The sequence below is a fragment of the Argentina silus genome, assembly GCF_951799395.1.
Source record: "Argentina silus genome assembly, chromosome: 22".
In the NCBI taxonomy this organism is placed as follows: Eukaryota; Metazoa; Chordata; class Actinopteri; order Argentiniformes; family Argentinidae; genus Argentina; species Argentina silus.
The window spans coordinates 13,376,519-13,393,385 of record NC_139676.1 but is presented as its reverse complement, the minus strand read 5'-3'; the positions used below and the strand labels follow the sequence as shown (position 1 = coordinate 13,393,385).

Genomic DNA, 16,867 nt, shown 5'->3' with positions numbered 1-16,867 from the left:
ACACACACACACACACTGTATGGTATAGTTATCTGTGTCACAGAGGTAGATCAGTTTCATCTTGTGTCTGAGAGTGTTTTTCTCTTACAGCCTCGGGCCCCTCTCTGACGAGAACTCGCAGTGGAACACGATTAGTTTCCGCAGAGATGACCCCTCCGATGGCGACCTGTGGTCTGGTGGGGTTCCACTTAGAGGTGAGGTGCTGGATCTCTTTAATCCTCCATCCTCCAATGGACTACCATTCATGCTTGGTTCAGGGGCCTCTGCAGAGAGTCTGGTGGGAGTCCTGCCCCACGGAAAGACCTGGAGCAAAGCCTCCTGAATCTGAGATTCGCTGTGGAGGTTGACTGCCCCCTGTTGGACACATTGAGAACTAACTTTAAAACCTAGATTAGTATGACGCTCAATTTCAACTGTTGTGAACTGTTATGGTTCAGGCCTATCAAATACAGTGGGCTATATATAACTTATTTGTTAAACTTAATGTAAATACAGTTGACATTTGTGTGGTCTTTTGATTCAGTGTTTTATTCAAATAATTCACCTTGATGTGTCCGCCCTGGTATTCATAAGGGTAGCGGCAGTCGATGATGAGGAGGTCTTCAACTGTGTCACTGTACTGTCCTCTGAGCAGAGACGCCATCTGCAGGTCATTAGGAAAAATGCACCCTCAGTTTACCAGAGTAATAATACTGGGCGTGTCCGAAAATTCATATTGCCTGCTGATTACTTAAAGTATACAGCGCATACTCCCCATACTACATACTATTTACAACGTACTGTTAAGTAAAATGTATTCAGTAAGAGACACATTTCAACAAACAACGCGAGAAGTCGTCATCTGTAGCTCAACCATGTTGTTCATGGTATTTGGTTAAATTTCGCTATGGCCCGCCTCCCTTACCTGCTCCATTGAATTGTGGGATTAAAATCCGAAAGGATTTCCTGAATAGTCTGCAGTGAATTCATACTACATGGAAAGGCAAAACTAGTATGACATCCTGGCATTTTATACACACTCAATTTAAGTACATTTCGCACACTGCAACGTTTTCTAATCTTACATACTTAAAACGGCAACTAAATTGGTCGCAGTATGAGCATTCAGATATGCCGCCTGTATCTAACAACAATATACAGTATTTCAAGTCAGTCAGAAATGCAGTATTTGAGCACACATGTTGCACACTGGATATCATGGATGATAAAGTGAAGGGGGCATGAAACAGAAGAGGAAAGTAGGGAGAAGAGAAGAGGAGTTAAAGATGGAGTGGGCGTGGCCCGGGGTGGTCCAGTGGTCTAGCACCATGGCCTACAATGCACATGTCTGGCCATGTCGCCGTGGCTTCTAATCCGGCCCACGCCCTGCTGACATGGCCTCTCCTCCCTACTTTCCTGTCTCTCTCCACCTCTCTCTATCCAATGAAAGACAAGTATAAGAGTGGGACTGCCCCACCCGACAAAAAAACAACAAAACAAAGATGGAGTGGGCTTACTGTCCGGGCTGATATGCAGTGCAGGTTCTGGTGATCTATCCTCTCCACAGGCAACAGGACCGGCTGTGGACGCACACACAGGCAAGTGTAACCGAGTTGAAGTGGTGAACAAACTCCTCAAGTTGAAATTCTCCCATAGGGACAGCCGAAGAACTTTTTTACTTTTCTAAGAGTGTGCTCAAGTGATTTCAGTTTGTGTCAGTTTAACTCCGAGGGTGAGTAAAGTCGCCCAAACTGTCAACATTCTAGAGTGCCAAGGGTGACTTTATTCACAAAAAAAATAAATTTAAATAAACTTTATTTAGTAGCCAATCAAAGTACTGTTGCTAGGTAGACACCACATAAAACACTTTCGTGCCACTCTAGGTGGTGAGTGTTCCGGAATGCTTTGGCAGTTGGTGAGTTGATAGACCTCAGGCATCCTCTGACCAAGCCTGTTGTCATTCTGTACCTGACTGAAGTCTCCTGTTAGAGTCCTGTCCTCCATAGTAGCATCCAGGACGCTGAGAGACATCGGCCTTCCCCTGGACTTGACCCGCCTTAATAAGAGAAATTCCTGCTGGGAAAATGTAAACTAGAATAATGGTTGTTGTTTCTCTTTCCACTTAGAGAAGGTAAATATGGAGTGAAGTCTTTCTTTGTGAATACAGTCAGCAACCTAAAGCTATCTACTCCTCCTAAGCTTGTCAAGAGAAGTTATTTATGTTGAATTTCATTATGGTTATGACATTTTTCGTGGGGGAAAAAAGGACATCATGATTCATGCTGGTGAAGTTTATCCTTTCACCACTATCAAGGGGTCTCCTTTCTGTCATCTTTACTGATCTAGACAGAAGGGATAGGTGAGAGAAACATGGTGGATGCCTCCCAGGACTTCCCAGGGGGGCTCTCACCTGTCCTTATATAATATATATATATATAATAATATATGCCATTTAGCTGACGCTTTTATCCAAAGCGACTTACATTGCAGTGAGTGCATACTTTTAAAAAAAACTTTTTGTCAGCTAAATGGCGTATATTATTATATTATTATTAACCCCTTTTCCCTGGAATGTAGACTGGTCTGCATGGATCTAAAGGCATGGGACTGGTGTGGGGTTTTACCCCATGGGGTTTTAAACCAATCCTTAGTTTAAACCAATCCTATCAAGTCAATGAAGGGTCGTGGGCAAGTGCACCGTACAGGGAAAAGGGTGGAGAATTTGGACGCAGAGTGACTTTGATGCCTTTCAGATGCACCCGTGGATCTCACCTGAACGTCTGGCGGGCTCCCATCCACCTGTGAAGAGGAGGTGGCTCCCCCTAGTGGGCATCGTTGTCCCCTGTGCCCTGTAGACGGGTCTCTCTGTCCTGCAGCGCTGGGGAACCGGGTGGCCAGCCTAACTCGCAGACGCTTCTGCAGAGCCACATGACCATGATAATACCATATTGTTACAGTAATGTTTTAACCAGACATGTTCTTTAGCTGGGCGAAAAGGCCCCCCAATAGGAGTGCCATGAACAACATTTTCTATTTATACCTATTTTGGCCGAAACCTTTTTTTGGTGCGATAATTCACATAATGTGTGTATTTTGTGCACATACTGTATTTGCTATTACGCTCAGTCTTTTCCAGTCAATTGCTGATGACAACTGAGGACATTTTCTCAGTGTATTAGCCGACTACACACACTCTCACAATAGTCTTTCTGTCAGGTGACTCACCATTTTTGGAGCAGAAAACCCAGGGGAGAGGAGCCTATGAACAAAAGCAATGGGAGTGGAACAATTAAGTGCTTAAGTTCTTGCAAAATTTGCACAATTAAGTATTTAACAACTTGATATAGGCCTATCCATATTCTCACCTCTCTCCCCTTCTCCTGTTCACAGACTCTGACAGGGTTTTACCTACAATACACAGATGAAAAGGGAAGAAAAAACATTAGGGTTTGACTATAGGGATGTTGCATATATATATATATATATACAGAGAGAGAGAGATGGGGTTAAAGTTGAGATTCTCAGCATTTATTTGATGGTATTTGTGTACAAATTGGTGTCACCATTCAGAAATTACAAAATGTTGTACACATAGTCCCCCATGTTGGTCCTTATGCTGACAGACACCAAAAGCAGACTCCAAAGGCGAACGCAAAGCCTAGAATCAATACTAGACATTGACAGGTGTCTTATGCCTGCACAAATGATGTGACGGAACACACTTGACTCACCAGAAATGCCTATCAAGTCAATTTTCACATTACTTTTGGTGCCCTGAAATAGGGGGACTATGCATAAAAAGTGTTGTAATGTCTGAATGGTGAAACCAATAAATACCATCAAATAAAAGATGAGAATCTCTACTTTAACGTAATTGTTTGATTTCTAATCCAAACTTTTATATATAATATTAACATAGCATATGCTATATGTATATCTATGAAAACAATTGATATATGACAGGGAGGGTTGAATGAAATCATCACAACCTGCTCACTTCAGCATCAACAAAAAATACACTGGAATAAACTGGGCAAACTGGATTTAAATCCCCATAACAAGTGCTTCTGAGGTGTTGTAATTAAGACAGCGTTATCAAGCCGTGCGGTGCCTGCTCAATAATGTCTTGGTCAGTCAGCGCTTGCCTGGACCTGTCGGCGTCTCTTCTCTCGGGGGGGTCGCGCCCGGGGGACTGGGAGGCACCAACTCAGGCGACAGCCGAAGCTTTTTCACTGGGGTGTCGCTGTTGAGTGTGAAATGTAATTTAAAGAAATTCCATTTTTCATTATTTAGACCTTTGCAGTCACTTTCAGTGACCACATGCTCTATGCGTCATGCCTCTTTATGTTATTTGTTTATAATATGTTTTACAAAAGGATAAACTATTTTCGTATGCTATTTATTGCTTTATTGGCATGTGATACAGCTTGCTTTCTACAGCTTTTACAAATTTAAACTCACGTGTCATGACAGCAGAGGCACCGCAGGCTGAGGGAGAGGTCCGAGAGAGGTGAGGGTCCGGCGTCTGGTGACAGGCTCCACACGGTGTCGTTGGGCGAATGCGTATTTCCCACATTTTCCGGTGAGATGTCGAGCGCTGTGACCTCCATGTAAAGCTAGCGAAAAGTATAGGTTATAATTTAAATCATAATGAAATATGTTTAAGTAGCCCAATGATTTAAAAAACAACAACAACAGCAACAACAACAACTATAGTTTGTTGAGTCATAAGAACATTCTACACCAGTCAACTTCAAGATCCTGCTCAAAGTTGTGACACACGAAACCATCCTACCTGTGTGTTGATGATGGATGATATGAGCCTCGCATCCTCCCCTCCCCGCATATTAGGGATGCCTCAGCCCCCTCCCCGTGACAACGGTGGTTGCTACAACACAGCCACACGACACACGGCATGGGCCACGTCCCCGCCCCCTCACCCAGCCAAGCCACCCCCTGTCACCAAACCCAAAACACTGCCACCATGACCGTGCCACCGGCATCAGCCTATCAGCGGCTTTGGCGGGTTGAAGCGCCATTCGTCGTGATGAGATCCTTTTGTGGGATGATCATTTGATTAAACAATTCGATGACTTCCGAAAGCTATTCGTGGTTCAATTTTGCCTCATAGCCTTCAGTTTGCATGTATTTCGACTCGCACATCAAGTAATTGTCTGCATGTAGATTGCAACATTATTCTTGTTAATCATAGAAATTCTGCCAGTCACCATTTGTTTGATAACAGGGCTCCACTCTATCAGTGACCTTTGCACTTTGCACCTTGCACTACTACTGTGAATTGTTTGTGTGTGTGTGTGTGTGTGTGTGTGTGTGTGTGTGTGTGTGTGTGTGTGTGTGTGTGTGTGTGTGTGTGAACTTTGGCTTTCCTTTGCAATAGGTTAAATACATTATTATTATCTCAAAGGGACTGCTCAGTCACATGTAGGTCACATGAAATAATCTAAAATCTCAAAGGATTCTGAAATACATACAATTAATAACAATCTCCACCAATGCAGTGGGTAGCCTATAGTAACTTTGCCCAAGCTACTCCACAGAGTACATCACCTGAATCGACTGTTTGACCAAGAAATGACAGCCAAGCAATATGTACTGAACGCATGGAACAACAATGTAAATTTGCACTGTATTTAAATTGTGTGGCAATTTGTCACATGCCCCCCGGAGATGACATGAATTCGGCCAATAGCATTTTTGACAATCAAAACTAAACACTGATTGGTCAAAGAATACAGCGTTCACCACGTGGTTCCGCCTCCTCCCGGAAGCTGACTGTCAGCTGATTTGTGTTTGGGCTACGTTACATTAGTTTACGTCGGCAAATAGACAAACAAATCCCGTCCCGTCGTCTTTCCCTCATCCATTTTTCCTCCTTTCTCTCCTTCTTTCCCTCCGTACCCCTCGGCATGGACGAGACAAGCCCCCTAGTCTCCCCACTCCGGGACTCAAACGATTTCAGCTACTGTCCCACGGAGCCCACCAGCCCCCGCGGCGGATTTGGAGGCACGCCGGGATCGGTGGTGCGCATCCCGGCTGGGAGTCCGGGACGCAACCGGGAAAGACAGCCACTATTGGAACGTGACCGGGGAGGCTCGCCGCGAGAACCGCACAGGAACGAGTTCTCCGAGGATCCAGAATTCAGAGAAATAATTCGAAAGGCCGAGCACGCCATAGAAGAGGGGATATACCCGGAGCGGATCTATCAAGGGTCCAGTGGCAGCTATTTTGTCAAAGATTCCCAGGGGGTAAGAGAAACGCATTAAACAAAGTCTCGAACATTATTTTATTCACTTTAAGCAACAATACATGTCTATGTTTTTGCCTGTGTTGTTGATCAATTCAAGCCATTCTTCTATTGTTGACCATAGGCCTAAATGACAACAATATTGACAAGTCGAGTATCCCTTTAGCAATCAAATTTGATGTACCTGTTGGAACACATTTAATTATTATTTCCATAGACCTCTGCGGGTAAAACCTTACTATGTTTAGTAGTAAAGCCAACAACTAGGCCTCTGCGTCTACCTCACTATGACTTGCAAATACCAGTGAGACTGAGATAATCAGATTGCTGAATTAAAGCTCCCATTGTTCATGTAGGCGCTAAAATATTGCCTACTTTTGGTTGTCTTTTCAAGAGCACTTTTGTACAGTTGATGCAGTGGCCCTCATACAGAAATAGAGGCCTGGTGTCACTGCTACTGCACACCAACAGATTTCCTAGCGGCTGATTGCTCACTCATGCTCATGTGTCAGCCTTGCGCAATAAGGGCAAGCACGCTGTCAGATCTATATAACCGTGTGTCAGTTACCGTTCTACATAAGCAGCGTATCCGTCTGTGTTAGTCATCAGTGAACTGGTGGCAAGAAAAAGAGAATCATGTGATTTTTAAAGTGGGTTAGAGGGTTACTGATGGCGAAAAAACCCAAAACTCTTTCTGTTCAAAATGGTCTATGTGGCTATTGACTAAAAAAGTGTAGAAAACAATTAGTTAGAATATAGGTTTTTCTTTCTATTTCTGAGAACAGAGCGTGATTGGAGGTGAATTCATCCCATTCACCTTGAGAAATGTTGAAGGTTATGGCTTTGGCTGGTACATCAAACAACACCTCCAAGAAACAAATATTGTTCTCAGTTGCATTTTTTTTTTTAAAAGGAGCATGAGGAAAATCAAGGAGAAATCAGCCAGTGCTGTCTCAAAGCCTCCTTAACACCCACAGTTACAGAGATGAATAGTCAGTCACAAGTGTTTGGTCAGATACAACATTTCCCTTGATTAGATTGACCACACAGTGTCAACTGATGACACACATCTGTGGGGGAGATCTAGGCCTGATGACCCACAGCCTATTATTATGTTGCATGTTACCCAACAATATGTACCACTCAGCTCCACAGACACAGCCACACATTTCTCTGTAGCTCAGATAAAAAAGGAACTGTAACTTTGGACTTTAGTGAATTCAAGCGCATCTTACTTCCTCTGTGAACCACAATTACTTTGGCTATTTACCAGGTTCTGCATATGAATGCTAGGACACGGTGTTGCCCTAGAGCGACCAGTGCTGCTCACATACAGTCAGGAGTTTGAACACTTGAGTGAGTTCAGGCCTAGGTCCTTTTAAGGTTATTATCCCTGTGCTCTGTCTCTTCAGCCCTGCGTCCCAACTCGACAGTTTTCCCTGAAGTGTACGCTTGTCCACTCCACTCCACAGACATAAAAGCTATGATTGGTGTAACAGCCTATGCGTACACTAATCCTGTGCAGGGTATAGCCGCACCCCCCCCCCCCTTTCTAGACCCCTCTGTTACAGTCACCGGTGCTTTGGTGGTCACGTGTTAGTTCAGTCACCGTAAGGCTTGAGACCACCTCAATGACCTCCATGTTTAGAGTAGGTTGAATAGGGGAATAGTTAGAATAGGGGAATTGTGTGTGTGAGTGAGAGAGAGACACATACACACACACACACACACACACACACAGACAGACACACACACACACAGAGACACATGTGCCATAGTACCTATACTGTACTGTATGTTATTGTTGTCTCAAAATTGGGGCATGCTTATCAGGAAGAAAGACTGAAAATAGAAGCTTTCTCATCGGCCTTACCCACCTCATACCCAGTTGTGGTTTTATGGGCATATTGTGATGGCAGTGAAACCTGATATGAGACAGACAGACAGACATCCATAGTTCCCAGTTGTTGTGGTTTTATGGGCATATTGTGATGGCAGTGAAACCTGATATGCTGGTCCTTAATGTTTGTCGTTTACACGCAAGTCTCTGCTTGACAAATGCAGTATCTAAACAAACCCACTCACTTTTGGTTCTATTTATATTTATTTGTGCTTTAAAAACAAGAAGAGAGAGAGAAAGAGAAACAGATATTGGCCTTTTTCACACACGTGGCCTACTTATTGTTATTTGAGAAACATCATAACGTCTCCTCCCCCCCCCCTTTCCCCTGTCTCTTGTCCACAGAAGATCATTGGGGTGTTTAAGCCGAAGAACGAGGAGCCGTACGGCCAGCTCAACCCCAAGTGGACCAAGTGGCTGCAGAAGCTGTGTTGTCCCTGCTGCTTCGGCCGGGACTGCCTGGTCCTTAACCAGGGCTACCTCTCAGAGGCAGGGGCCAGCTTGGTCGACCAGAAACTAGAGCTCAACATCGTCCCCAGGACCAAGGTAGGGGAGGGTGGATACGCAACGCACACACACATGCACGCACACACACACACACACACACACACATATGCACACACACGTATGCACACACACACTCTCACATTTTCTCTCACCCCCCCCCTCCCCTCCCCCCCAGGTGGTGTACCTTGCCAGTGAGACGTTTAATTACAGTGCCATAGACAGGGTCAAGTCCCGGGGAAAGAGGCTGGCCCTGGAGAAGGTGCCCAAAGTGGGCCAGCGCTTCCACCGGATCGGCCTGCCTCCCAAGGTAGGCCTGGTCGTCTGGGTCTGGATGCTGAGAGCTCCAGTTGGGACTCTTCTTCTCTGTTGTGTTGTACTGTGTTTGCTGTCGCCATTATCCACGAGGATATGCAATAGACTATAAACTATAGACTATAAACTATAGACTATAAACTATAGACTATAAACTATAGACTATAGACTATAAACTATAAACTATAGACTATAAACTATAGACTATAAACTATAGACTATAGACTATAAACTATAGACTATAAACTATAAACTATAGACTATAAACTATAGACTATAAACTATAGACTATAAACTATAAACTATAGACTATAAACTATAGACTATAAACTATAAACTATAGACTATAAACTATAGACTATAAATAGAGAATTACATGTTAGTTAACAAGCGTTTTTCTTATGATGACTGAGGTAGAGATGATTCACTTAATTGAAACATATGTATTTGTTAGTAAGTCGCTTTGGATTAAAAAAAAACTAAAAAAAACATAGACTCATGAATGAACAGCGCCAAAAAAAACATGAATTTATAATGAATTTTCTAACTTTGATCGATCCTTTCATTTGTGACGACACCCGTGTTGTACACGGGACGAGCTATCTTTAATGGTAAGTCAACACAGCAAATCTGTCATTTTTAGAAAGTGTTCAAATGAAGCAGCAAGGGCCTGATCAGACATCATTCAGAGGCCGTACTTCAGCCCATCGGTCACAGATGACAATCAGTTGGAAAAAAGCTTTCTATCTCAGTTTGTTTGTATCCGAAGTTCCTTGTTTCCCGAGGCATCCTTATCACTCTCTCTTCCGCCCTGACTATGCGCACACAGCCTTTCTATGACGTGGAGAAATGGTATTAAATCAAATCAAAATCAAATCAGATTTTATTGGTCACATGCATCGCATACAGCAGTGAAATGCTGCATGATTCTAAGTCTTCGTACAACAACAATCAATAAATCAACAATACAATATAATAAATTAAATCTGTCTGTAGATCAGTGGTTGGGACATTTCACTGTGTCACATGTCCAAAGACACAAGAAATAACGACAGGACACAGGAGAGTGGCATCTAATCTTACCCACGTAGAGCCGGAGTAGGTCCAAGGTTTGCCCACCGTGACTCCAACCAAACAGTTACCCACCGTGACTCCAACCAAACAGTTACCCACCGTGACTCCAACCAAACAGTTACCCACCGAGACTCCAACCAAACAGTTACCCACCGAGACTCCAACCAAACAGTTACCCACCGAGACTCCAACCAAACAGTTACCCACCGAGACTCCAACCAAACAGTTACCCACCGTGACTCCAACCAAACAGTCATGGAAATCTAGCTTGCCGCTTTTTTTCCACAGAAATATCGACTGATCATGTAAGTCGCTTTGTATAAAAGCGTCAGCTAAATGCCATATAATAATATTATTATTATAAATGTTTTTGTAAAAAAAAAAAAAGCTTGGACCTCCAACCCTAACCCTCTCCGTCACCCTGTCCTCCAGGTGGGGTCCTTCCAGCTCTTTGTAGAGGGCTACAAAGATGCCGACTTCTGGCTGCGGAGGTTCGAGGCGGAGCCCCTACCTGAGAACACCAACCGCCAGCTGCAGCTCCAGTTCGAGAGGCTGGTCGTCCTGGATTACATCATCAGGAACACAGGTAACCACGGCGACGACGACGTCGTCGATGCACCGGGGGGGGCGGGTTTCGGCGAGATGAAACGTTGCAGATAGAAATAGAACACACAGAGCTGATGTTTCTATGTGACAGACACTCTGATCTGCTCTACACAGTGGATTTCTATCTGAAAGTTGCACCGTGCTGAACAGGCCTCGAGAGACAGGGACAGGGAGAGAGGGAGAGGCGGGTGTGGTTATCTGAATAATGTTGTGGCCCTGTGTGCAATGCGCTTTTAAACTCTTAATGAACCTGAAACAGCAGCAGCAGCCCAGCAGAAGAAGGATTGGACGGTGATGTCATACACAGGAAGTGTATCAGGACATGGGCAACCTTAATTGGCTACCATGGACCCTACACTTCCTGATCTGTTTTATGATGTCATCTCTGTCCCTTCCTTCTTCATCTCACTCTAGATAAGCACTGCTTGGTACTTTTAGTTAGCTCATTTAGTGCCAAGGGTGACTTTATTCAACAAAAATGCATGAATTATGATGCTTCATTTTGTAGCCAATCAAAGTACTGTTGCTGGGTAAACACCACATGGAACACGTGGCACTCTAGGTAGGAATTATTTGGCAGTTGGAGATTTAAGGGCTTTGTGGTCAGTGTTTACGTTTGAACTGGCTTCTCTCTCTACACAGATCGAGGCAATGACAACTGGCTCCTAAAGTATGACCTTCCCATGGATCCGGGGGGGAATAGAGTAAGTAGACACACAGACTGACAGACAGACAGACAGACAGACAGACAGACGTGTGTGTGTGTGTGTGTGTGTGTGTGTGTGCGCATGTGCGCATGTGCATGTTGTTTTTTAGTTAGTTATCCTCTTCATCACTGAGTCTGTTTCTCTCTCTCTCTCTCTCTCTCTCCCTCTCTCCCTTCTGTCTCTCTCTCTCTCTCTCTCTCTCTCCCTTCTGTCTTTCTCTCTCTGTCTCTCTCTCTCTCTCTCTAGGACACAGACTGGGTGGTGGTGAAGGATCCTATCATTAAGCTGGCAGCCATCGACAACGGCCTGGCCTTCCCTCTCAAACACCCTGACTCCTGGAGAGCTTGTGAGTTTTAGTCACACACACACACACACACACACACACACACACACACACACACACACACACACACACACACACACACACACACATACATACACACACACACACACACACATACATACACATACACACAGGTTATAGAGATGCATTCTGCTCCGTTTGACCCATCATTGTATATGTTGTAAAGAAACAGCGTTCCACGGGTAACTGTTCCCTGGGTAACTGTTCCACTGGCCAATCTCATTATAGAGATGCACTCTACCTTTGACCAAGCCCTGCTAGCGTTAAACATATGTATTCCCTCTTTGACCGATGAAATGAATGCTTACAACATGTTAGAAAGATAGATTTTATCTTTGACCAATCGCTGCCTATGCAAAAGAGAGCCATTCTGTTTCTGACCAATCATTGCCTAGGTTATAACAGTGTGCTCTGTGTTTGACCAATCACAGACCCGTTCTACTGGGCGTGGCTGTCCCAGGCCAAAGTCCCCTTCTCCCAGGAGATCAGAGAGCTGGTCTTGCCCAAACTTGCTGACCCCAACTTCATCAAAGACCTGGAAGAGGACCTCTATGAGCTGTTTAAGGTGAGAAGAGAGGGGGGGGGAAGGAAGGAAGGGGGAGGGTGGGAGAAAGAAAGAGAGGGAGGGAAAGGAGAAGGGGAAAAGCAAGGGGAGGGGAGGAGGGGAAAGTGAGAGGAAAAACAAGATGGAATGGGAGAGGAACAATCAGTGAGAAGGATGGAGAGAGAAGGATGGAGAGAGAAGGATGGAGAGAGAAGGATGGAGAGAGGGAAAGCGAGAAATTGAGGGGGGAGATGCAAACTGAATTGACTCATTTGTTAAACTCTGATGTTTTTGTGTATGAAGTTCAAACCTCTGGTGTGTCTGTGTCTGTGTCTGTCTGTCTGTCTGTCTGTCTGTGTGTCTGTCTGTGTGTGTCTCTCTCGCAGAAAGACCCTGGCTTCGACAGGGGACAGTTCCACAAGCAGATAGCGGTTATGAGAGGACAGGTGAGTTACAGCTAAGAAAACCCCTCTAAGCATCAACATGTTTTCCAGAGCCGCAACGATTAGTCGGCGTAATCGATGCGGTTGATGACGTCAATTTGTCGATTTCCATTATTTATTTATTTTCGCTTTGAAGTTAGCGAAGGCGAACCCCGTTGTCTGAGCTGAGGAGCGTCCCTCAACGTAAAATGACTACGAGCTTCTAAAGTGTGGGAACGCTATAAACGCTATCGCTAGGAACGAAATAATATGGCATACGATTTGTTCGCCGTGCAAAGCCCAAACGGCGTACCACAGCAGTACCGTACCACAGCAGTACCGTACCACAGCAGTACCGCTGCCAGGCACCGACACTTGAGAAGGAAACATCCCGCCGCAGCCGTGCAAGTGTTGACGCTAGCCCTGAGGCTAGCCATGTAGCTAGGCAGCTATTGCTACGTTTTTAATAACGGCCCAGTTGCCTTTATCATTGCATTTAAAAACATGTTTGTTTTTGTAAATGAATCGTTTAAACTTCTCGATTAATCAATAAAATAACCGACAGATTAACCGATTACAAAATAACCATTAGTTGCAGCCCTAATCTTTTCTAAGTACTGTACATTTCACTGATTATATCCACCGAAACTCCCTCTCTGTCAACCCCCCTAACCCCCCCCCCCCTTCCTTCCTCTCTCTCCACCCCCCTCACCCTGTCTGCCATGCCCCAGATCCTGAACCTTAGCCAGGCTATGAAGGACGGGAAGACCCCCCTGCAGCTAGTCCAGATGCCCCCCGTCATCGTGGAGACGGCCAGGGCCCCCCAGAGGGCCAACAGCGAGTCCTACACACAGAGCTTCCAGAGCAGAAGACCCTTCTTCACCTGGTGGTAGAGGAGAGGGGCGGGGTGTGAGTGAGTGTGTGTGTCAGGAGGGCAGCATGGATGTGTTTGGGTCAGTGTGCATGTTTGTGGAGGGCAGTGTGTGTATGCGTGCATGTGTGCACACGTGTATGTGTGTGTGCGTGTACGTGTGTGCGTGCATGCATGCACGTGTGTACACGGGGGTGGGTGCGTGCATGCGTGCGTGCGTGTGTGTTTGTGTGTACACGTGTATGGTTGGGGTGTGTGTGGGAGTGTGTGCGTGTGAGGATGCATGTGCGGATGTGTGTGTGTGTGTGTGTGTGAGTGTGTGAGTGTGAGGGGAACTGGAATCTTCCCACTGGACCCCGTCCCTCTGGACCCCATCCCTCTGAACCCTGTCCCTCTGGACCCCACCCCTCTGGACCCCAACCCTCTGGACCCCATCCCTCTGAACCCCGTCCCTCTGGACCCCATCCCTCTGAACCCCACCCCTCTGGACCCCACCCCTCTGGACCCCGTCCCTCTGGACCCCGTCCCTCTGAACCCCATCCCTCTGGACCCCATCCCTCTGGACCCTGTCCCTCTGAACCCTGTCCCTCTGAACCCCATCCCTCTGGACCCCATCCCTCTGGACACCGACGGTACAGGAAGCGAGTGAATGATAGAAAGACATGACAGAGGAGTGAAGAAGAACATCATGCATCTCTCCCTATATTTGTCTCTGTGCCTTTTATGGATGTCGATGGTGATGATGATGAAAGGTGTTATATCTTCCACTGAGGAACAGAGCCTTGTAAGAGACTTTACTGGACACAAATAAACGTTTGGACGATTCTAGACCACCTTGTAGCCACATGGACCCAGGTGGAGTAACACACACTCTGAGCTTTGGTGGGAAGCATTGCATTCCTTATGGCCTCACTTGGTGGATAGCGGCAAATTTATGTGCACTCGTTGGTCTCACAGTGCTCTACTGCCCCCTGTCTGTTAGGAAGCGGACCTGCAGCAATTGCAGCGTGTTTGGATGTGGGGTGGAGAGCTCTTTTTTTTCCTTTTTTGTTTGGAGAGCATACGTGGAAGGAATAGGCTCCTTCTTTCTGCCCGTCTGTAGTACAATGACTTGTCATTGGACTCTACTGCCCCCTGTCGCTCGGAAGAGGACCTGCAATTGACAGTGGGGGAGTGGAGTCATGGGGTTGTTAATTACTCTTTTCTCCACGGCTGACCTCAATGCTGCGTCCCTATTTGTGTACTTTGCCAATGGATTTACATTGTGAAAGATTGGTGTAGGAGCCCATGCTTAAACCAATCCTATGCTTTTCAAATCAATGCGGGGAAATGTACAAGTGCATACTTCAGGAGGTGGGTGAAGAAATGGGGCACAGCAGTAGTTTACTCCTAGTCACTTTCCCTTCCCCACTCCTGTAGACCTGAGAGGATTGGATAGATGTCAGCGATGTGGTCATATGGCTTCATTTTGCTCTCTAATTGGCTGGATTGACATGCCGCCATATTGCTTAAACCTATCCAATCCTCTCAGATCCACAGGATTGCCTAGGGGCTAGGGCTTCCATTTGGAATTCAGCATGTATGTGAAGAAGGCCACTCTTCGTTTGCCTCAGCTCATTAAGCCTAACCCCGGGGTACAACTGAGCAGGTGGGAGGTGACTAGACTAGTCCATCTGTGAGATGGAATGAGGTGGAGGTTTATCAACTCCCCCTCTTTGGTCTTTGTCTTGGAGTGGTCAACTTTGATTTCAGTTTTTGTTAATTTTCTGACATGTAGGTGGAAGACAGAACACCTTTTAAAAAGAAAAAAAAACAAGAGAAAAAAACACACAAACATAATTTCCTGCTGATGTATCTAACTGACCTGAAATGTATTGTGACAATGCACTGTATAATTTGTATGTAATATATTTAATGAAAGATTCTAACAAAACTGTATTCCATTAATTACAACATTTTGTGTCGTTTGTCCTGAAAATGCATTTTAATTTCAAACACAAACACACAAACACATTAATACAACGTCGCTTTGACACTTGACATAGATACCTAATGCAACATCATCAACTCCTTGCCCCTTTATCTTGGCTATTGCAAACCTTCCATCTATCCGACTCCTTTCAGATCCACAAGGAGGCGTAGTATTGATTTGGGATGGAAACACAGAACCACAGTAGCTGCTTTTACAGATGCCATTGAGCAGATGCTTTTATCAGTGAAGTTTTGACAGTGAAGTGCTTTCACAATAAAGGAGACTTTAGGTGCGTCCAAATCGTCTATCCTCTATTCCGCGCGTCCTCTCTCCTCGCTTCCTTCTCAAAAAGCATTGGAGCAGAATATCAAAAGGGGAGGAACCTTGGGGGAAGGAAGCAAGGAGGGAGGATGTGAAGAATAGAGGAAAGACTATTGGGACACAGTCTTTGTGACTTCGTCCTTCCTTCCACTTCCTTTGGTTTGGGTGGCCCGACGTCAGTGAGGACTCCCTCAGTCGGAAAATGTAATTCATTCAGCCGTTGGGGGCCAACTGCTGACAACTCTGCATTGGAATGCCACGCCCTAATTGGTGGACATGTAAGAGTTGACCAATCACATAGCAAGTAACTGACGGGTTAGAAGTTAAGTTAGTCACTGGTCTTCTCTCTGAGGTTAGTGAAGTATGCGATGCAGGTAGCGTTCTGGATCCTTTGTCCCCTCCTGCCTCACGCCTCCCGCCCTCCACGAGGACGTCCCAGGGGACGCCACAGGTCTCTCGCAGGGCCGCTGTGGCTCCACCGATGGGACGCCTCCCTCTGCCCCCTCCGACCCTCCAGGGAGAGGCTCTAGGGCCCCGAAATCGCCGGGGTCCCCCTCAGTGTCGCTCTCAGGATGGCCCAATGACACCTCCTTAATCCTGGGAAAACATGGTGATGATTTGTTTGTTGATTATACTTGTATAATGGTATTATAAACACAGACATGTAATGCTGTCTCCATGTATTTTTCAAGTGTTTGATTTCGAAAACGTCAAAATCAACCAATGGAGTGCAATGGAGCTTTTGGGAGTTTCAAGGCGCAACTACATTTCTATCACCCCTTCTGTTGTGTTTGTAGTCGCACAGCGGGTAGAAAATAGCATTTACCTAGTCAGCGTTTTTTTTCTGTGTATTTAAGAATGAGTGTGTGCGTGTGTGCTTTCTGTGGCCTTGCCTGTATCTGTGTGTGTGTGTATCAACCTGTGACCTCACCAACCTCAAACAAACAAAGTGCACAAACACACGCACACAAACACACACCCCCACAAACGGACAGACAGTGCTCCATCCTTATCTTCCTGGGC

The 16,867-nt window shown here is 45.6% G+C and overlaps 2 protein-coding genes across 2 annotated transcripts in view; one reads left to right on the top strand and one right to left on the bottom strand.

Annotated features, from left to right (window-relative positions):
- cdc25d (cell division cycle 25 homolog d) overlaps positions 1–2,010 on the bottom strand; it is a gene marked incomplete at both ends in the record, with an annotated part of 2,869 nt that extends 859 nt beyond the window's left edge. The window contains 4 exons of the mRNA XM_083693647.1: positions 89–354; positions 545–643; positions 1,497–1,559; positions 1,948–2,010. Coding sequence (XP_083549773.1) covers positions 89–354; positions 545–643; positions 1,497–1,559; positions 1,948–2,010 — 491 coding nt within the window. The remainder of the gene's footprint in view (positions 1–88; positions 355–544; positions 644–1,496; positions 1,560–1,947) is intronic.
- Positions 2,011–5,788: 3,778 nt separating this feature from the next.
- Positions 5,789–16,265, top strand: LOC310821601 (phosphatidylinositol 4-kinase type 2-alpha). The gene is made up of 9 exons (XM_083693695.1): positions 5,789–6,245; positions 8,490–8,690; positions 8,827–8,958; positions 10,470–10,623; positions 11,286–11,347; positions 11,597–11,696; positions 12,146–12,279; positions 12,645–12,704; positions 13,412–16,265. Exons 1-9 carry the CDS (start codon positions 5,907–5,909, stop codon positions 13,571–13,573), a joined length of 1,344 nt encoding a protein of 447 aa, XP_083549821.1. The 5' UTR covers positions 5,789–5,906; the 3' UTR covers positions 13,574–16,265.
- The last annotated feature ends 602 nt before the right edge of the window (positions 16,266–16,867 follow it).